The sequence below is a fragment of the Onychostoma macrolepis genome, chromosome 25, assembly GCF_012432095.1.
Source record: "Onychostoma macrolepis isolate SWU-2019 chromosome 25, ASM1243209v1, whole genome shotgun sequence".
Taxonomy (NCBI): Eukaryota; Metazoa; Chordata; class Actinopteri; order Cypriniformes; family Cyprinidae; genus Onychostoma; species Onychostoma macrolepis.
In genome coordinates this window covers 16,476,164-16,499,599 of record NC_081179.1, presented here as the reverse complement: position 1 = coordinate 16,499,599, position 23,436 = coordinate 16,476,164, and the positions used below count along the sequence as shown (strand labels likewise).

Below are 23,436 nucleotides of genomic sequence, written 5' to 3'. Positions count from 1 at the left end.
ACAAAATATGTTTTCAAACAGGTTTCCCGCCATCTGCTAGTGCTTAGTCCAAACAGAGAGTCCCGCCCCAGACTCATGCCATTGGTTGAGCCAATGCTGCTTTGTCGACTCAATATTTTATCAGATTGTTTAAAGTTTTTGCAAAATAAACCTATACATTTCTTCTTGTTAGACTGTATATTAAGCTCGGATTGAGGATATTATCTGAATGTTAAATTAATGTAAAAAATATTAAACTTTAAGAAAAAAAAAATATTCATATTTACAGTCAAAGGTCATTAGCACTTTACCTTAGTGAGATCATTAAAGCTAATTTGACGTTTGACAAATAGGTCCAATCATATAGTCCTGCTCCAAACTCATGCCATTGGCTAACGCTGCATTGTCTGTACAATATTATGATATTATCTCAGGTTATTTAAACTTTTTGGGGAAATAAACTGATAAATGTCTTACTTCTAGTCATCTCTGATCTCTGAAGATATTACATTTACATCAAAAAATGACATGCTTCACCTTTAAGAAAAAACGTCAACACTGTTTTAAAATTTTATATTTTTGGTCAAATGTTTTTACCTAAAATGAGAGCTTTGTTTAAAGGAGCAATACATAATTTCAGGACCATCGGTGTCACCAAACATGATGATTTCACCGTTGTTCGGGAAAACAGATAGCCCCGCCCCAAACTCATGCCATTGGCTAACGCTGCATTGTCTGTACGATATTATGATATTATGTCAGGTTATTTAACATTTTTGGGGAAATACACATATAAATGTTTTAATCTAGTTATATTAAAGCGGTGGTAATGAGTTATTATTAACATAAAAAAATGACACCTTCTCCTTTAAAAGAAACATTAACACTGTTTTTTACTGTTATATATTTGGTCAAAGATTTTTTTTTTTTTTAAATCCAATCAGAGCTCTGTTTAAAGGTACAGTACATAATTAGCATCACCAAGCATGACTGTTTTCAAACAGGTTTTCATATGTCTTTCGTTATTCAGAAAAACAGATAGTCCCACCCCCAAACTCATGCTATTGGTTGTGCCAGTGCTGATTTTGCCAGATTATTTAACTTTTTGGGGGCATAAAACTATAAATGTTTTACTTTTAGTTGTCTTTTTATTAAGCTGGGATAGAAGTTACTATTTTAAAAAATTAAGAAAAAAAAGAACCCTTTAAGAAAAAAAGTCAACATAGTTTAATTTGCAGTTATAGTTTTGGTCAAAGGTCATTAACACTTTGCCACAATGGGAGCTTTGGTTAAAGCTAATTGCTAACTGCAATTACCAGGTACAATGTAGCGACCAGTGTGCCAAACCTCGATAGCTGTTTTATTTAGAGAAGAGCTCAAGACCCCTTCAAAACGCCACTGCGTCAGAATGAGGGAATAATGGGCATCCAGCACCTACCAGCAAAGCACATTAGAACTGTTTAAGTTGTCCCCCACAAAGTCACACATTTCAATTATTTCAAAGCGCTCGCCAATTAAAAGCTGCAAACGCGCCTTTTGAATGCAAACTAACACAATTAAAAGTGTTTCAGGAGTGTATTAGAGGAATCAGTTCTGAATTAGTTCTCTGAATACACAAGCCCCCCTCCGTTCTCATCTCCCGGGCCTTTCACTCTCTCAGAAGGACAGAAGCGGAGAGCTCTTTTTGAAGTCCGAGGAGGTTCCTTTCTTTCGGCTTTCCCTCTCTTTTTCCCTCGCCCTATCCTTCAGAGGGAAAGAAGATTGAGTCAGCCTAATCTGCTACTTGTACATTTGAATGTGTGGTGAGAGGAGATGATCCCGGTCGCCTGATAATGGCCCAGGTGCAAAGACACTGGCCGTGGCTAACTTGTTCTCGGCGGGGGCCGTATATCACAGAGGGGCAGCCCACCCTTTGAAGATGCATGCCTGCTTTCAGGAGCTGATTTGTGGCCTGCGGAGGCCAGCGCTTTACAGCCCCTCCGGAGAAGAGCTCAAAGGAGTGAGCAGCCCCCCTCACCGGGACACGGTGTTGCTCGAGAGCCCTTCTTCGGTCGATCGCCATCCCGGTTGTGATGAGTTTTAATGGGGCAGAGGATGGAGTGAAACTTCCCAGTGTGAACTTACAGGTTTACCTGCCACTTTTTTCCATTTCTAGACATCCACTTTGCCCCATGCAACCATTGGCTTTGTTTGCGGAAGTCATCGGCGGGGCCAAGAGAGGTGACTTTGTTTGACTTTGGTGACCCAGGCGACAAAACAACAGAGCCCTCTCTCTCTTTTTCTGTCCCACTTTGCTCCAGTGATTTATTTGTCCTCTGCAGTGCCACCTAATGAAGCCAAAGAAAAGAAATTAGCAGAGTGTTGCACAGGCCCCATTGACGGCGTCATTAAAGTGGCCCGGTACAGGCTTACCCGCACTGGCTCCCGCATTCCTCTGTTTGTTATTGAGATGGTTATTTACACTGGCCGGTCGCAGAGTTAGCTGGCTAACGGACAGGAGGCAGAGCAGCACCATACTTACTTGGCTGGTTGACAACTGGAAAGTCTTGTGTGGAAAGTTTTGGCTCGCTCTGTAGGCACGTTATGAAAATGTTCAATAGTTCTTGCATCGTAACCATAGTTTAATGGTGGAATTTGTAGTAAGACCAGACTAAACAAATGTAAACAATGGATTTGATGATGCATGGCTTCAGTATAGCAGATTATGGGATTTTATTATAAAAGTTAGTCATACTAATAAAAATATTTCTTTTTTTTGTCAACAATTTATACAGTATTCATATATAAATATTTGGTGTGTGTGCTTGTATATTTAGATTTATATATTTATTTATTTATTTGAATATATATTTAAATTAATAAATTAAATAAATATAAATTGTAGATATTCTAAAATTATTATTTTTATTTTTATTTTTTCATTAATTTAATTATTTTGTTAAACGTTTTTACATAATAAAAAAATAATAATCAAACAAACAAATGCTGGTCACATCCTGCAATATATATGTATAGTTATGTAATAAATATTTTAAAATTATTATTATTATTATTATTATTATAATAAATAAATAAATAAATACATACATACATACATACAAACATACATACATACATACATAAATAAATAATCTTGGTCACGTCTCTCAATATATATGTAAATATATATGTGTCATTTAATAAATAAATAAATAAAAATAATCTAACAAACAAAGGCTGGTCAGATTTCTTGATTTATATAGTACTTTAAATATTTTTGAGTGCATTATTTATTATTATTATTATTTTGATTATTAATTTGTTTTCATATTGTATATATAGTTGTATAGTTTAACAAACAAACAAACAAACAACCATATCAACTTTAACAAACAAATGAATACATAAAGTATTATAGTATGGGATATAATATAAAGATTACACAGCAATACAGCTGCTATATCATTATGATAAAAAAAAAAATTTAATCTTGCTAAATTAATATTTTGTTTTTTAAGGAATTTGTTATTATTTGTTAAATATTTAATTTAATATGACTTAAATGCTTGAATTGCCCAAATAAAGTCTAAATCTACAAAATTTCTGCTATATAACCATAGTTACTACACTTAGTGTTATTATAGTAAAACCATGGTAAATTTCCAAAAGGATCTACCTAGGAAAGGCAAAATACTCAGCATTAGAAAGGTTATTATCAAAAGTTTATATTTGATACTGTAGGCTCATCAACCTTCTACATTGTTACATTACAGCTGTCAGATTCTAGATCAACATAAAAGGTCAGTTTCAACCAAAACCCAAGCAACCAACATACTTTATGTGTCAATAAGTTGTCTTTGAAGAAAACTGTGACCAACCAGTCATCCAGTCGATCCAATTCTAAACCAGCGCTGTGAGTAATGCTTCACCCTGAGGTGACACTCTGAACTGAATGTGCAGAACCTTGTATTTATGTAAATTACATGAAGAAGGGTGGTAAGTGTGACTCCTTTGACTTTTAAAGATCTGGTCGCTATCACAAGTTTTGAAACAGACTGAAAAAGAAGCCAAAATGAGAATCCACTAACTCGAGATAAGTTATTCATGCATTAATACGGATGAGGTCCGCACAAAGTTAATTGCTCCCGGAAATGCATTTCTCCTTTTAATGGTTTATTAAAAACTATACGCCTTTTCTTAATTTCATCATATTTCATCATTCGACGCATTTGCAAATTAATTAAAACGACCTACATTCTTCTTACGATTGGGCAAGGAAAACGCTCCTTGGAGAACTTTGTGACTTTGGGATTGCGTTGGCAGCGGATCATCGCCGTTGACTTCAGGAATGTGCCATTTCTTGTTTATTAAAGCTTCATTAGCATCTACATGTGTAAACAGATACTGTAACTAACACACATTACCTGGAGGCTCATGGTCATGTGGAGAAAATAAAGAATTCAAGAATGCAAAATGTGTTTTATATGTGCATAGTCCTGTTATTTTATTAATTTTCAGTGTTATTTTTACTAGCTGTTCTTAGAATAACTTAAAAGTTCGCAATAACTTTAATATGCACTCTAACTTTGGATGTAATCTTAAAAATAGCTTCAACCGAACTGCCATTTTCTTGAACCTAAACACTTTAACTTCATTTAAAAGGGAGTATTACAGGTTCAGCACAAGTTCAATTGACCAAATATCTTCAGAAAAATTCAAAGATCAGTTGACAGCATTTGTGGCATAAAGTTGAGAACGACAAAAAGTCACATATTGTTCATATCTTGTGGCTATACTATTAAATCAATGAGTATTTTGATGTTTATTTGTATAGAAACTAATTTTCACTCTGAAATTTGCTAGTAAATTTCAACAGACAAAAAACAAACAAATAAAAAACAGCGAGTAACACAATGAATTAAACATGAAATTTTGAAGTAGAAACTAGTATTTTATTGCAAAACATATTCCAATAATCTTTGTTTTATTTACAACTTGGAAAAGTCATGTTTTACAGTGTATTGGCCTCCACTGTAAATGCATTACTGTAACCCAGATTACTGTTTTTTTTTTTTTTAAGAAAAGGAGGAACAAGTGAAAATTAATTGGTGTGGAAATCAACATGACATCACAGATTTTGCCGATTGAGTTTAACAAGAATATTTCTTTAGCTTCAAAACATTGCAGAGCTCAATTGTCCATTCCAAGACTAGCAGTTTTCCCAGAGGAACCGGTTTCCGTGTATTACACATGCCACTGATCCAAGGCCAGCCGCTGACTTCCTCAGAATCGGAATTAATTACTGGCTTCGCACGGGAAGCGGGTTGAGAGCGGAGATCTTTAGAAGTCTGGTCTTTCTTCCCAAACTGCCCCATGGACTTGCAGATGGTTTCGGTGAGTGGCTCTTTCCCGTGGAGAGTAATCTCACCGGGGACTCTGGCGCAGCGCTAGGCTGCACCAATACAGTCTCCATTCGCAGACGTTTCAAAACAGCCATGGGGGAGGTTGGTGACTTAACATAAATTAGACCACCAGGGAATGTAGAGATCTTGCTCTGAAGAAGGGTAATATTGAGAGAAAATGCGACACTCTGAAAGCTTTCGGATCCGGTCTATGTGGACAGGGTGTTATGAGGAAGGTCATGGGTTCGATTCCTGAGGATAAAAGTGTCTGACAAGAGAATAAATGTAAATGAGTCAATAACAAATAAAAGGAAAAAGGAAAAAATCTTTTAAAATACAAGTCAAGTTCTTAGAAACTGTATTCATGTTGGTTTTGTATTGTTTTGAACATACCATCAAGACAGCTTACAATTATGGTAAACAGTAATATATTTTGCATATTAACTTCCATTTTAATTCATAAATATGAGTAGGTCTTTGTAGAGTTGCACCACATGGAATTTTACAGCCTCAAATGACCCTTCCCTGTCATAATAAGGTTATTGTTATTGTATTTATATTTATTTGATACATTTTTGTATTTTGTATTTATAACTGACCCATATTTTAGCCCAGTCTCCCCAATCAATGGCTCTGGAGTACAAAGACAAAATCATATCATATAAAAGCAAACATTAAATACACATGCTTACCCTGATATTCATAACAATACATGTTTTTTTAATAACTGAGTAACTTTAACCAAGTGTTATTTTAGTATCAATGAGATATTATAGGTCACATCCCTTGATATATATATATATATATATATATATATATATACAGTTGTGCTCAAAATTATTCATACCCTTGGTAAATATGATCCAAGAAGGCTGTGAAAATAAGTCTGCATTGTTTATCCATATGACCTTTCATTTACATTTTTTTTTTGAAGTAAAAAAAAAAGTGAAAGTGGGGGAAAATCACATTAGGAAATAAATATTTTTCTCTGGTACACAATGGCCACAATTATTGGTACCTCTAGAAATTCTTATGATTAAAATATCTAATAAGAAGTATTTTCCCATTCATATTTGTATTTTTTTATCTCACCAGGGTGACTAGGAACATTAAATTATCCAGCCTTGGCTTCCTGTTTCACAGGAATATAAATATGAGGAACACAAAGGCCAAATTCCCTTAATCATTGATCACAAGGAGTAAAATCAAAGAATATATTTCTGATGTGCAGCAAAAGATTGTTGAACTTCACAAATTTAGAACATGGCTGTAAGAAAAGAGCTAAAGCATTAAAAATCCCCATTTCCCCCCATCAGGACAATAATTAAGAGGTTCCAATCAACTAAAGATATTACAAATCTGTCTGGATGATGACGTGTGTCTATATCGTAACAGTGAGAAGGAGAGTTTGAGAGGCCAAAGACTCTCCAAGGACCACAGCTGGAGAATTGTAGAGATTAGTTTAATCTTGGAGTCAGAAAGCCTCAAAAAGTACCCCAAAAATACCCATACAATGAAATATACTGATGTATCTTTAATGTTGTGGGCCTATTTTTCTGCAAGAGGTCCTGGCATCATGGATTCAATTAAATACCAAAACTGACTGTCCATGCTAGAAATCTTATAATGGGCCGTGGTTGAAAGTGAAGTGACATGTGGCCAAGTATGGTTACCCATACTCGGAATTTCAGCTCTGCATTTAACCCATGCAAAGTGCATGTGCATGCACGCACAGGCCATAGGGCAGCCATTTATGCTGCAGTGCCCGGGGAGCAGTTGAGGGTTCAGTGCCTTGAACTCCCTCCACCTGCAATCCCCACCGGACTTGAGACTTGAATTCACAACCTTCAGGTTATGAGTCTGACTCTCTAACCATTAGGCCACAATTTCCCCCAAAGTAATCTTCCAACAGGACAATGATCCACAAACAAACATCAAAACCATATTTTATGTGTTTCATCATATGTTTACATATTAAATATATTCATATATGATATAATTTATATGACTATAAATATATATAATTAAATACATGTATTTAAAAAATATATATATACTGTATGAGTGTGTATTTATATATACATAATAAATATACAGAGTACACATATATATATATATATATTATGTAAACAAAAACTTATTTTGGATGCGATTAATCGTTTGACAGCACTAATATAGGCAAGGCAAGTTTATTTATATAGCACATTTCACACACAGTGGTAATTCAAAGTGTTTTACATAAAAGGAAGTTAAATAGTCATTAAAAAATAATCACAACAATAATTAAAAAATAATAATAAAACATTATATGAAATTATATGAAAATTTCTTTAAAATGAATTTAAAACAGTTAAGAATAAAAAATAATTATACATAAAATACAGTGCAATTAGTTCGGACATAGCACATTGCTCATTTAACAAATACACAGCTAAAGAGATGAGTTTTGAGTCTGGATTTAAACGTGGCTAATGTTTAATGTTTTAGCACATCTGATCTCATCTGAAAGCTGGTTCCAACTGCGGGAGGCATAATAGCTAAAAGCAGACTCCCCTTGTTTTGTGTGAACCCTTGATATTTCTAACTGACTTGATCCTAATGATTCTGTTAGGTTTATATTCGGTGAGCATATCTGCAATGTATTTAGGTCCTAGGCCATTGAGTGATTTACAAACGAGTAAACGTACTTTAAAATCAATCTTAAATGTAACTGGAAGCCAGTGTAAGGACCTGAGGACTGTTACTAATATATATATATATATATATATATATATATATATATATATATATATATATTTATTTATTTTTTTATTATGGTTGTTGTTTTTATTTTTTATTATTATTAATATTATTATTAAATTATTATTAATATTTTGAATGTTTTTTATTTTAGTTAAAGTTTTGGTAATTGTGTTTTTGTTTGAGTTTTTGTTATTTTAATACATCAAGTTAAACTAAATTAAAATGAGGAATGTTGCCTTGGCAACTGGCTGAATTAAAAAACAAGTTAAAGTTATATATAATATATATATATTTTTTTTTCATTTTATTCAGGCTTAGTTAATTATAATAACCCTGGTTGACCCCTGACCCCTAGAAATACTTTTGTTTAGTGTAACCTCACAAAACCAGCTTGATTCACTCATTTTCAATTGTATTTAAATTTATTCAGATATTACTAAATGAAGTACATTTTTACCCAACAAATAGGTTTTGTTCAAGTAGCTCAACTGGTAGAGGTAGCTTGAGTAATGCCAAGGCCACAGGTTCGATTCGAGTAATGCACATACTGATCGAAATGTACGCTTGAAATAACTTTTCTATCAAATGACAGATTACTCAGTAGCTATCAGACCAGTCGAAACATTTCAAAATGTCGTTAAAATGATTTCATTTGAGTAGTTCATCCACACCTGTTCCCACTGTACCATATTTGTGACCATGAACAGATGCGCTTCTTCTGTCACCTAAAGACAGGATTAATGACGCTCTGTTTGTTATTTTGTTTGTTTGTTAATAGCTGGACCTTGGCCGTGTTTGCAGTGAGGCGCTGATGGAGAGTCGCTGACTCTGAAGAGGACACTTCAAGTGTGATTAACAGTGGAGGAACGCAGAGAGCTGCGGCGGCTGCTAATTAACCCTGCATTGTGCTCGGCTGACAAAGAGACAAAAGAACAAAGTCGAATTTGAATGCGGCAGATTATCACGATAACAAAAGACAAAGTAGTAGATCGTGCTCTTGACGGGGAATTTTCACACTGATCGTCACAACATGGGATTGGATCAAAGACCGATGGAGTTACATTAGCGGGACAATGGGGCCTTGTTATTCGACAACAAGAGGCATCCATCTGCATGTCACAGGGGCCCGTTTTAGTCAACTATCAGCTTCCTCTGCCGTTGAATACAGTGTGGTAGATTTCAAATGTACAACGATGAAGCCCAGGGGCTGATGGATGTTTCTTAGCATTTGATGGATCTCATATTGTATGTTTCCACAGTGGTTTCAACTGGTTTGGCTTCAGGGCCAGATGAAGTGGTGACAGATTACTGTACAAATGTAACAACAATGTATAAATTTTACCACAAACTGCTAGCTATGTAGAAAAATGTACAATTTTATAAATGGCTTGATTTTGAAAATTCAGCGTTTTTGATCATAAAAGGAGAGTGGGGTCCAAAATATTTCATTATATGGACAAAAACAGTTGAAACATTCTTCAAAATATCTTCTTTTCTGTTTCACAAAAGAAAGTCATACAGGTTTATAACAACATGAGGGCGAATGAATGATGATTATTTTTCGATTAAGTGTGTTTTTAACAAAAATGTTCGTATAAAAATCATACTTATTTTAAACCCAACAATCCAAAAAACCCAAGTTTGTGATTGAAATTATCAGGTTTTCCTTTGGTTTTGATGTTGAAATATAAACAGACAAAAAAAATAAAAAATAAATAAAAATTGGTAGAAAAAGTAATTCACATGAAGAACAGAATCAGGATAATGTGGAAAAATCTAGATGTGCCAATATTTTATTTTAAACTATGACTTTTATTTAACAAAACCCCACTTTTTAATGTGTGTATATCCTTGTTGGTCTTGTTCATGGTTTTCGTGGATAAGGGCATGTAATCATGTAAACTGTTCACGTTAGCGTTAGAATTTAGCATTTAAGATTATTTTTTCCTTATCTTTCACGACTGTACAGTTATGAACTTTTCATTTATTCTTTTCTGAAATTAGTTCAGGATAAAGTTAGTCTCTAACTGTATAATCCACCAACCTATTCCATCCAGCAATTACCAGTGACTTCCTATGTGTGTAATGAATCGCTGGGGTTGGTGCCGTGACCCGGTACAAAAAAAGAAGAGAACTACCAAGAGAAAAAAGTATTCAGAGACAACTGCTGTCAAAGGACAATTTCCAGTCACAGTAGTCCTCGTAACATCCCTCCCCCCAACCCCCGTAGTGGGCCCCCCTAACACCACTAATCAGCATCATCCCTTCTCACCCCTGGACGTAGCCCTCAGCTCTCCCCGCCTCCCTCCCGCACCTATGCTGCCCCACTGGCCTTTGAAGTGGCGGCGCAGGGTGTGAGTTACCGCGGCACAATCACAGATAAGATCTATGGTGATAGATTAGCTTGTCGCAGCAGGGGAAATAGCAAGGATACTAAAAAATCCACAGAGGCTGTTACTGTCCTAACATATTTAACGCCTTGCAGCGAAGACCCTTCAGCACCCAAACACCCAAGTGCCGAATCTGCTAGCTCCCATCATTAAAAGGAGATGTTTGTTTGCGGTTAAATGAGCTTTGACGGAGAGAGAGGGAAAAGAAGAGAGAAAAAGGTTAAGCAATACCAGATATTTTATATCTCTATCTATCTATCTATCTATCTATCTATCTATCTATCTATCTATCTATCTATCTATTTTTTTCCAAGATTGTTCTCTCGCTAAATAATATTATTTTAAAGTATATTGCATTTCATAATTTAGTAGTATTATTTAATTAGCATTTTTAATAATTTTGTTTAATAATATCATTGAAATATATAAATTTCTAGTCAATAAACTGTAATATTTATATAGATTTACATAATATATAATAATACATCATAATATAGTAATATGTTAATTAATACATAAATTAAAAATAAAAGTGTATAAATAATGTTTTTATAAAATATTTACATATATATTCTATAGACTGTATATGGTCTATAGAATATCTAATTACCAATATTATTGAAATATACCCAAAATTAATCTGGTTAAGTGGTTTATATCAGTACATCAACAAATCTAGTACTGTCTAAGGTGTACCAGTAATTTTAATATTTTAAAATTCTGAAAACTTTTCCAAATGTAACATGGTCAGTATTTTAAATGATTTTAAATTAAATTGTAATTTAAATGAACAGCTACCACATAATGAATAATTAATTAATTAACATAAATATTACAGACATATCACCAAGATAGGCCCATAATTTAAAATCTCAATGTTATATTTAAGGTATAGTGTTGCCTTTTTAAAGGCTTTTAAGAAAAATGTAAACAGTAGAACATTTATGAAACACAAAATTAATTAATAAAAATGTATGAAAGCAGTTTTTCAGCAGACTGCATAAAACTACAATAAATAAGTAAAGAAAGAAAGAAAGAAAGAAACTTGATATTATGTGATAATTTGACATTTACATTTATTTTTCTTGAGAACACAATTAAGATTTTAACCAAAAACTATATAATCCAAAATTGTTCTAATGTATCCCAGTGTGGATTTCGTGTTGTTGCTTGTTTACCGCACAGCTATTAAAAAATATGATTTTGTTTTAATATAATACTTCAAAAAGAAAAATTAAGACAGTGTTCTACAAAATGACTAAATCAAGACAGCAATTAAAATGTACCCTTTGTTAAAAGAGGTTTTATGCCCAATTATAATCCAACTACACCTAACTTATTATATTAAAGCAAGCTCACTGCACAGACATGCTGGGTTTCATAACTGCAATAACCTGGAGACTTGCCAAACGGCTATTGTCCTCCAAAACAAACAGCGCTGAACAACACTAAACCCCACAGCCGAGCCCTGCACATTCATTCTCCAATTTGCGTCAAAACCAGAATTTAACATCATGGGCTGTTGGCCAGAATCAGCCGAGATGCAATAATATTTGGAGAATGCATGGGGAAAAAACACTCGGGCTTCTGATTGGTGGTGTGGAATGCTGAGGCCCAGACTGACAGAGCCGAAGCCTGAAGCGTGATGAATAGGAGGAGGAAAAACTCACGCTGGGCTCTGTCTGAACCTGCGCAGCCCTGCAGAGTCTGGAGGCTTCGGCTTCGCTTTTTGTTAGATGTTCGAAGTGTCAGAACATATGTTAATTTATGGGTTCTCTTATTGAACATGGGAACAACAACTGGGGATTCAAAATGGAGTCCTGCAGCAAACTCTTCCTTCAGCTAATATTGCAACATTTCACAGAGGATATAATTAATATCATCGTGAGGTGACACGCTGTGATAAATTAGGTGCAAAGCAGTGAATTCAAACAAATGTGCTTTGAGACTGCTTCTTGGTTGACCTCGTGAACTGGTAAGACAGGACAGCCTCCGCTCAGGTGAAAGTAGAGACCTTTAAAAACTAAGATCCTGGCTAATGGTTCCTGTTATCACCTTCCTGAGACAATACACATCCTTATCTTGAATAACAATTAGGAACTCTTTTACTGCCCTTGCTATGCTAAGTTAGCCCCATTAACACTAACTGGGAGGAAATGCGTTTAACATCTTAAGTTAAGAGACCAGGTGCAACCGAATGGAAGAAACTCAAGATAATATCTATTGTAATCCTAAATCATGAGGGGGAAAAAACTAATATTTAATGAATCAACATGAAACAAACATATCAGACCACTGAATGCAGCCACTGATGAGTCAGAAACATAATATAATATAATATAATATAATATAATATAATATAATATAATATAATATAATATAATATAATATAATATAATATAATATAATATATAGTCATCTTTTATTTATTCACATTTATTCATTTTATTATTCAACATGTATTCATAATAAACTAAAAACACGTAATATTTAATTCATCAATTTAATTGATCAACATGAAACAAAAATATATGACCACTGAATGGTGCCATAATAGAATAGGATAGAATAGAACAGAATAGAATTTTGTAATATAATTTTGTGTGGGTGTGTGTGTGTGCGCGTGCGCATTTTTTTGTGACAAATGAGGACATAAATTTGTATAATGACAAGGGTATGACAGGTATTACAAGGAGAAGGTGACTTTTCAGGACATTACTCCATGTCCCCACTTTTCAAAACGCTTATAAATCACACAGAATGGAGTGTATTGAAAATCTGAAATAGCACAAAGTCTCCTGTAAGGGGTAGGTTTAGGTGTAGGGTTGGTGTAGGGCAACAGCACATACAGTTTGTACAGTATAAAAACCATCACGCCTATGGGATGTCCCCACTTTTCATAAAAACAAACATGCATGTGTCTGTGTGTGTGTCTAAGTTAATATTTGTAATTTCTGATGAGATTATAAATCATGGGGAAAACACATAATATTTAATTAATCAACACTGAAAAGCATAGCATAATATTGAATATAATATAATATAAATGTATTCATAATCATAAATGCATTCAATCATATAACATTTTTTTATAAATTAAAAAGTATAAAAGAGATTTTTTGTAGAATGTATATCATAATATACAGCATCATTATATAAGCGTCTGTATTCTATTCTACATAACCTGTGTGTATAAATAGACAGATATTACAATTATATTACAATAATAAATAATAGTTTTCACTTTTTATAGTGTATATATTTAGTGGGAGGTTACACTGATTCCTCAGCAACCTATTTTAAATCAGAATCAACGTGTTTCCAATTTCTTTTATATCATATTTCCTTCAGCTTCATTATAAATATTTACTTTTCATTCTAATTCTATAGGAATCCGGTCCTGCCCCACATTTAGCTCTTAGCCGCAGCAGTGTAGAAAATGTGAGACGCCTCCCACTGACATAATTTGTTTCACAGTTACTGCCCAGCAGCATGAATCAGATGTTGACATTCTAATTTCATGCACACACGGGTGTTCAGCCCCAACCCCACTGTCTCTGGTGTCCATCGTACCTGGAAACAAGCGTCTGAGACCAGCCTGACCCCCACCGGAGGGGTCCACTGACTCTCTGAATGTTGTGATAATGACATTATTTATATGAACCCAAACATAAAGATATATGGCAGTGACATCAGAAGCACCCATTACCAAATCTGATTGGGTTAAGCATGGCAGATGTATTTACTGTACAATTTTATTCATTTATTTGTTCTATTCTTATGCTATTGATTTATTCTTTTTTTTTTTTTTTTGTCTATTTATTTATTCGTTTATAAATCCTTAAATGTCTCCTAGTACCTCCACTGACAATGGGTCAGGCCTACCTCATTTAAAGCTGACTTTTTGCTAAGCATGCACAGAGTGTATAAATATATTTGTTTATTGCGGTTGTTTTTAGTAAAATTCAACGTGTGGCTGCAAAGTAGAAAGAAAAATAGCCATAAGCAAATCATAAACACACATCCGTTCCTCCTTCAGCAGTGCTGTTTGCCTGTTTGTCACATTTGCAGAGTAAACTGGATGCAACTTTTGCTTAGCGTCGATTAATTTTTACGCTTTTACAAACAGTATTTTGACAGCCCATAATATGAGTGGAAACATGAGGAGTGCGCAGCCGAACCAAAATCTGGCCTCATTCTGTCAGTATCTACGGAGAACTCCAGGTATAAGATAAGACTTACAGCGTTAATGAACCTGTGCTTCCGTTACCAGCATGTGTGAAGAAGTTACAACCAAACGTGATTTGATTTACATCCTGTCAAATGTGTCAAATGATTTACATCCTCTCATTTACATCCTCTCATTTAACCCTTTGGGATTTAAAATGATTGGTTTAGCGAACTGTTTGGCGCTATTTGCCTTCAAACCATCGATATCTGTCACAACACCTCCGTGTTTACGTTACCTTTGCTGACTGAGTCCAAGTTCACCTCTCATCCTGCAAAACAAATGAAGTCATTCGAGTTCAGCAAAAGCCAAGAATCAACCAAAGTTCTGTCAAACGGATTTGACTTATTGCTCGACAATAAACAGCCGTCCACTGTCCATTTCATCTCTCTCCGCTGGAGGTTAAGTCGAGTTTATTACCGACGCCTCGGCCGGCGTGCATTAAGCAAATCATAAATTATGCATGCTAATTACCATGGGCTCCCACTGTAATGAATTCTTTTAATTAAACTACCACGTTGTGGTTTTGCGTGGCACGCTCTATATTTTATCCCCTCTGCCTCGGATGACCTTCTTCTTTGTAGGAGTGGATCATGTAGTGGATGGTTGGGGGGTGGAGGGGGTATCATCGTTTTGTCTTTGCTTACACAACAGAGTTCACGTCGGTGTTAATGAACAGAGAAAAAGCCCACTCGAAGACAACTGAGGCCTTCGTTATTACGAGCCCTGAAATCACAACAAGCTAATGCTGCTGCTCTCCAGCATAATGTGAAAAGCTGGACAACTTGGTTGACTGTTGATTTGAAGAGGTCAGACAACCGACAAGAGTTCTGTGTGCTACATGCAAATGCGTGGAAATATAATGCTACAACCTATCGTTTTTATTTGATTTGATTTAGAAGTAGTATCTATATTTCCATGTGCTATATTCACTATAATTTTAGTTGTCAGACAGAAAATTTGTGTAAATGCTGACAGGAATTACATCTGTGTGAAAGGTACAAGCGCTGGGACTGTATCTATGTATGAAAATATTAAGTTCCATAAAATATAAAATATTGGACATATGACAGATAATAATTTAATGAATACAGAAATTATATTTGTTTGACACTAATGGTTTAACCCAAGCTGGTTTAGCAGCACTTTATGTTATGTCTTTCTAAAATAAACGTTTTTACATGTTAGTGATAAATTAGTCAAATAAAATAATAATGCTAAAATAAATGCAATAATAATCAACTGTAAATGAATATATAATAAGAAAAAAATGCATTTACTTCAGTAAAGCTATTTATCTTTTTAAAGCTACAACTGATAAAGTGAATTCCTGTAAAACATACCTGTCGATTTATACTTTTTTAAAGAAAAAACTTTTGAAATTTTATTTTAATTTATAAAGCGGTTCTATTGATTTTTAATGAACTTTTCGTTTTTTGAAGATTCATTTAAAAAAAGAAAAAATAAATAAACGAAATATTTGTGTTAAAATCTGTAATCTGAAATCTGTAAAATTGTTTATTCTGCAAAACACGTCTATTGAGTAAACCTTTATCTTTAAATAAAATGAATAAATAAAACATATGTTTGGACATTACATTTATTTTACCGCTGTAAAGCTGGTTTTATATTTATATTTGTATATATTTCTTGTTTAAGTAAATGCTTAAAAAACTAAACATACACTTCTGTATAATCAGTATGATAACCTAGAGTAAACATCAATGCAACACAATGTCAAACCCCAGAAAAGAAAGTAAAAAGAAAAGAAAAGCAAAAGGGGAAGAGTGGAGAAAAAAACTTGCAGTGTTGTGCAAACAGTCTCTCAGGGGGAGGGGTTGGATTTAAATTCCAAAGGGGTCTCAGAACTCGTTTCCTAGTCCCCCAGTCAGCTATGTGTTTGTGAGAAATCGGCCTTTTTGTCTTTCTGAAAAAAGACTAAATCTACATCGGTGGCCCAGTCTAAGTTTGCAATTCTTTGCACTTTCTATTCAAGTGAATGAGGGTGAATGAAGTGGCCAGGGACCCTTTATTTGATCAGCTCAATTGCATAAAGTGACGGAATTCTAATGTATTTGCTTAATATCCCGGAGAAGGCTGTTGCTCTCTATGCGGGGACGCAAACAATGCACCTGTTTCTCGCATTCTGACCGCGACATATCCTTTATCAATGGACCCCCCATTAAATCTGGGAGTAAAAAAGGAGGTAAAATACTGAAAAGCGGTGAAATCATAGTGTAAAAATCTCGGTAAAATAATATAGTAAAAATATATATAAAGAATAATTTAAAAGTAAATTATAAAATAAAATAAAGGCAATTGTATTTAAAGTGAAACTGATTTTGGGGGTTTGTGTTAGTTAAGAATTTAACTCTACCCAATTAAAAAACTAAAATAGAAAAAAAAAAAGAAAAAGAAAAAAAAAAGAATATCAGGAATATTTCAAATAAGCAGTTTGGAAACATAAAATATAATCCAGTAAAGTTTTCTAGAAATAAACACTGCCTTCTTTTTTTTTTCTCCCTCTTCTATTTCTTCCCTCCGATGAAATGTAAATGTTAAGGTTTAAAACTCGACGTGGAGTGTTTTGTAGCTGAAGTGAGTGGCTGAGCTGATGAATGAGTCTGCTTGTGTGTGCTGTGACTGCGGCACAGTAACTTCATGCATCCTAATCAAGAGCTTCATTCATTTATTCCAGTCCGTCGGTTGTGCTTTTCCTCGAAGAAAAGTGCTCACCTGCATGATCCGATGAGCGAATTTATATCGTTTAAGATGTTCGGAAAATATGCACAGGTATTTATTCTAGAATTAAAAAGAAGAGCTTATGAAGAAAATATAGTATTCATATTTTTATTAATTTTAAGTAAGGAAAAAATAAGATAGATTTACTTAAGCAAAAGTTTGTAAAGAGGAAAAAGTAGTATAGCTACTAAATTACTGTTTGCATTTCAATAATTTTAATAATAATAATAATAATTTGAATGTAATTGTATTTTACATTTTGAGTGTACATGAGAATTTGACCGTCTGTGTGAAGAAAGAGAAAACACTTGCTAAATTCACAAACGAATACAAGAGGAAATGTATAAGTTTACACAATTTTAATGAAAAAATATTCTGATGACCAAGTTTATAATTTAATGCAGACGTTTTGCACATCTTTTAAAAGCACGCATGCTTGCAGCAAAACAACACAAAGTCTGGAAAAGGCATGCTTTATATCTGAACAAAAAGTACAAATGTACGGCATTTAATACACATGGTCACCACGGCTTTAAATTAAACGCTCACAAAACATTTCCTGCAAAATATAATGTAAAACATCTAACTAAAAAGTGCATTGGACACAATTCAATATCACTTATTTGCAATTATTCACATATTTACTTGAAGACCCTATCCTTTAAAACTATTTCAACTTTTTTCAAGTTTGCCATTGTAGCATACTGTACTGTGTGTGTGTGTGTGTGTGTGTGTGTGTGTGTGTTTTAGATCAAGTATAGTATTTGGTTTGCAGACTGAGACAAGTTTAGTCGTCTAGGACGTTAGTAGCATGACTACTAACTACATAAAAAATAGTGAGCATTCCAACTTACGCACATTTTCAGCCTATTTCAGCACGATCAAATTATCTAACAATTATTATCATAGGCGATAACCTGTAAAACGACGAGCACTTGCCATGTGCGATTGAAACACGAAAGCAGATCGCAGTGCTTGGAATTTGTCAGCAGTCAACCCACTCGAACGAACACATAAATTCTGGATATTTAAAATGTAAAAACTCTTCATTTTACAATATGGTATCCGTGTCGATCCGTGTGATTGGACTCATCGAAAGCAACACTTAAAATCTGAACAACATACACATAAATTAACATCACTGCAACATAGATAGCTCTTGCCTTGATTGTATAGCCAGTGTTTTTTTTTCAAGGTCTATAGTTAAAATTCAACTTTGGAGTACAGGTGTCCACCGGGAGGCCCAGTTCGCAGGTGTCAGTGCACCGCGACCGACTGCAGCGACGAGGGGCCCGTCAGGGTCTCGCTCGGGGTTGCGGGGCTGCTTTGGCTGGTCGCTGTCTGCGGGGAAGTCGGGCTCAGCGACTGGGGAGAGTTCGACAGGAAAGCGGGGATGTGGTGAGGCAACGCCGCCGGAGTGGGCTTGATCGGGACGGGGATCGCCGGTAAGGTCTGTCCGCCGTGGCAAAGCGACTTGATGGGCACACCGTAGGCACTGTAATCGCTGCTGGTCATGGAGATGGGCGCCGCGCTGTCCATCACGCTAGTGCTGTACATATGGGGCCAGGCTGTGGTCAGCTGGTTGTGGAGGGGATACCCAGCGGAGAACGCCAGACCTCCCGGCACTTTATACTCTCGGGCGATGATGTTCTCGATGGCGAACGGGTGTTTGAACGTGGACGGCTGGGACACTCCCAGGTTGTAGCTGGACATCTGGGGGAGGTGGGTGCCCAGGGCGCTGAGCCGGAGCTTGGCGTGCTGCTGGAGGTAGTGGGCAGCGTCCGAGGGCTTGCTGGGCGCCAGGTGCTCTGATGTCATCACCTTGAAGCGTTTGCGGCGTCGCAGGAAACTTCCGTTCTCGAACATGTCGCCACAGCTGGGATGGAGAGCCCAGAAGCTGCCCTTTCCGGGCTGATCCGGGCGCCGGGGGATTTTGATGAAGCAGTCGTTGAACGAGAGGTTGTGGCGAAGGGAGTTCTGCCAGCGCTGGGTGTTTTCCCGATAGTAAGGAAAGCGGTCCATGATAAACTTGTAGATCTCGCTAAGTGGAAGCATCTTCTCCGGGCAGCTCTGGATAGCCATTGCGGTGAGGGAAATGTAGGAGTACGGCGGTTTCTGGTCGCTGTATGTGTTTCTCCCGGGTCTAGGCATGCTGTCCAAATTCTGTGTTGGAATTCAACTGGAAGTCTGTCCTCGAGTATTATTTTTTTATTGCGCTTTTTTTCTCTCTTAAGAGCGCCGAGAGTCTTCCTGCAAGTTCACTTCTCTGGTGCTGTGAACTCAAGAAAGAAGAAGTAGTAAGGTTTCCTTCTTCCCAGGCCAGCTTGAATGAACCAGATCCTCTCTCTCTCTCCGTCTTTCTTGATAAGACTAAGAGCTAAGTGGCTGCCTCCATGTCCTTCCTCTAACCATCTGATAGTTTTATGTGGCGACATGGGCAGAAAAGACCCCTGTAGAGGCGCTTCATTAATGTGCCACTTCTTTGCTATCACATGACAATCGCCTTGGGAGGAGGGGGGCTGGGAGAAAGGCATAATCTGGTTTCATTTACACCTATTTACATGGACACCTTGGGCCAATAGAAATCATTTCCATTTGAAGACAGAGCAAAGGGGTGAAAAGGCTCGGCAACCGGAATTGAACTGCGATGGCACCCGGTAACAGTGTGTGAAGGTATGTGTGTGAACCTTTCTGTGCGCTTCGTAGGGTGCTTGGTCTACAATTCACACGTACAAATGGAGCTACTGAGCAATGGGATGTTTGACATGGAAATTGGCTGGAACTTGCATGCAGTTTGCATTGTATCGTCACAGTTACTTTTTGCTTGTCTTGCTGTCATGACACAGTTCGTATGACTTTTGCCGGCTTTGTTATGCCTCCTTAGAGCGAAAATGTCAATTGCATCCCAACGTAAACATGTGGAGGGCAAATTAAACCGTGTAGCGACACATTTTTTTTCCATGTATTTCCACATGACTAACCTGAGCGCCTAGTTATTATAATGAGCCAAGGGAGTCATACATATGTCATTTAGCCCATAAGCATATGTTTATTAGCAACTAGGAAATGAGCTAATGTTTCACGGATGGTCTTTCGATACAGTCAGGCGATACATATTTTATTAAATCAGACAACATTTTAAGGCGAATGTGCACATATCTCACTATAACAACATTGTAAAAATACTAAATTTGAAACGTAAGTTCAGTCCTGCCTTGATTTGTTTTTTTATTTTATTTTATTTTTTTAAGTTTCAAGCAACACTGATTATTTTATTGCACGCTTTCGAGCTTATTACCTATTTGAAAAATTGGTAGAAATTAAGCAAATTATTTTTTACAAATGTACTGGATGGAAACAAAAATGTTATGGCATAATGATGAAAACATATTTACTTTGCAATTAATAACAATGACAATGCATGCTCACAAGCAGCTACTTAATAATTGCATATAGTCCATTAGTATTACACGGTGCTTACTTATGCAAATACACATTAACACTGTAAAGTGTGAACAAATCATCAAAGCGTATTTTTTTTTCAAATGATTAATATTCGCTTAATTTTAAAGATGTGACCAGATCTCATTATTGCGGGTTTAAATGCGCGGGCACATCCTACAATATTAACAGCAATACTTGAGAAACCTCTTCACAAAGCCGATGAAAGGATAAACATAAAAAGACAAGACCTTTGTACACATTAAGGCTTCCAACATAGAATAATTCACAATAACAGTCGGTGCGAAACAAAATGATTTTTATTTAAAATAAAATGGTGAGATATTTTCCCTAAATGCCACACAAGTGAGGTGACCTGGAGTGTGCATTAGAAAATGTGCAAACATTTAAACAAAACAAACAAAAAAAACCTTCTTGAAATGAAACTTCATGATGCCAGGCGGGCTTTTGTGCTCATGTAAAGCAAACTGAAAAGTACTTCACATATGCAAATAAAGCCTTCAGAGTGGCGTTGTGAAAACTGTATAAAATATCCATAAGTCAATTATATGAATGTGAAAACCAAATGGAAGCCTATTTTGAGCAATGGCCATTCAAGCTTTTTTTCAGGGCTCACCAAGGGCCACCTTTCCGCTTGGCGAGTTTGCAATGCGATGGACCACACACGAGCTCGCGGATTTGCTCATAATTTATGCAAATTTTCCACCATAAATCCACCAATGAGACCCCTGACTGCTCTGACGGATCGCGAATAGAATCAACCATACAAGTGATTAGAAGCAATACGCATTGTTTATTTTGATGCCTGTTTGGAAGATGCAGGAGGGAAAAGGTCTGTATCTAAACCGCGGGAAAAAGAGAGAGAGAGAGAGAGAGAGAGAGAGAGAGAAAGAGAAAAAGAAAAAAAAAGACTTTTACCAGGCAGCTAATATTTACAAAACAGGAGGAAAGTACCAAGCAAAGCGTTATAGTTTCCTTGGTTGCCACACAATCACCGTCTCAGAAACACTTTCTTTCCAAGCTAGGAAGTCATGCAGCTTCTCGCTGCGCCATGAAGTAGGCTACTTCTTTTAACTTGTCATTCCTCTGCTTGTGTATTGACAGAAAAGGGCCAAAAGGATTCCAATTTTCCAGGCTTCTTTCACATGAAGTTTTCCAGAGTTCTTCTGAGGGAAGAAACGTCGAGGTGGTGAAAAAGCAAGTATTCTTCAATGAATCTGCCATTCTGACGGTGCGACTCAAAGTATCCGACACCTTCAGAGAGAGAGAGAGAGTTTGTGTTTGCGTGTGCGTCTACCGCTCATAAAAACTATTTATTTCTCTGCCCAAATGTTTACCCAGACAAGAAACAATAGAAAAACAACTATGTGACTTTCCTAGTGTTCGAGGAAAGAAAGGATGCGCTCGAAAATAACAAATGCGGACAAAAATCGCACTTCACATTTTCAAAAAAAAAAAATAAATAAAAAAAAAATAGCCTATACATTAACAACTTTCTGTGTTTGGAGCTCAGACGATTTTTGAGAGCTAGGTGTTTCAAATTTGTCACAAATTTCTCTGCTATGAATTTACTAACTACAACTTACAGATGTTAAAACCTCACTACAACAGCACCGGTCAAAATATAGACATTTATTATTTTATTTTATTTCATGGTGATAAAATGTAATTGTCCAAAATAACAATTATGACATTAATCGTTTTAAACATTATAATTAAAATGATCAAATTGAACTTACATATTAAAATATCAAAAATAATTCTAACCGGACACAATTATGAGACAATGTGTGTGGCTCTGCTGGAATGCAAAGCGTTCCCGAATCTTTTAATTACACGTGTACCGTGTAAAATATATTTGCGATATTATGCAAATGAGCCCAGTCGCCCGCGCGCTCCTCCGCTGATCCTACAGACGCGCAGGCAAATGTTTTCACAGTTAATCACCGCACAATGGCACAGTATCAACCTGTGATGAGGGACCACCCAACTCATTGCACTTTCTCCGTTTTTTTTGCGGGATAAAGTTTCCGGCAGCTGTCATGGAAATCAGCTTTGTCCTTAACTTAACGGTTAACCAATGTGACGAGGACGAGCCGTGTGTATTTGTTCACCGAAGATTTGCTGCTTTTTCTTCCCGCCAGCCCCGAGCGCAGCGCTCAAATGGCTCACTGCAAATGCCACCACGATTCTTGAATGGCTCGAGTCCCTGCAGCAGTAGATCAACTGTATAATGTGCGAGTGAGTTTGGTCATTTGTACAAGCTGAACAAAGGTTGGTCTAAGCCAAATTGCATTGCACTTGTGAACCGGGGGCTCTAGTCTTAAGTATCTTTTACAGCTGGGGGGACCGAGAACAATTTTGTGTGCGTCTGAAAAAGGCAGAAAAACAAAGGCACTTTCTGAAGCATCTTAAAGTAGAGTAGTGAGGCGTGACATTCCCAGGGCGATGGGACACAAAGGCTGAGGTCACGCGGATGAAAAAGAGAATCAAACAGCCACTTTCACACGTC

General features: G+C 36.1%; 1 protein-coding gene across 1 annotated transcript; it reads right to left on the bottom strand.

Moving 5' to 3' along the window:
• Positions 1-17,843: 17,843 nt before the first annotated feature.
• Positions 17,844-19,855, bottom strand: foxb1a (forkhead box B1a). The gene has a single exon (XM_058767654.1). The coding sequence runs from the start codon at positions 19,611-19,613 to the stop codon at positions 18,720-18,722; it is 894 nt and encodes a 297-aa protein (XP_058623637.1). The 5' UTR covers positions 19,614-19,855; the 3' UTR covers positions 17,844-18,719.
• Positions 19,856-23,436: the final 3,581 nt, after the last annotated feature.

Excerpts from the sequence above, each read along its gene's own strand:
- foxb1a (XM_058767654.1), bottom strand. The coding sequence starts at position 19,613 with ATGCCTAGACCCGGGAGAAACACATACAGCGACCAGAAACCGCCGTAC.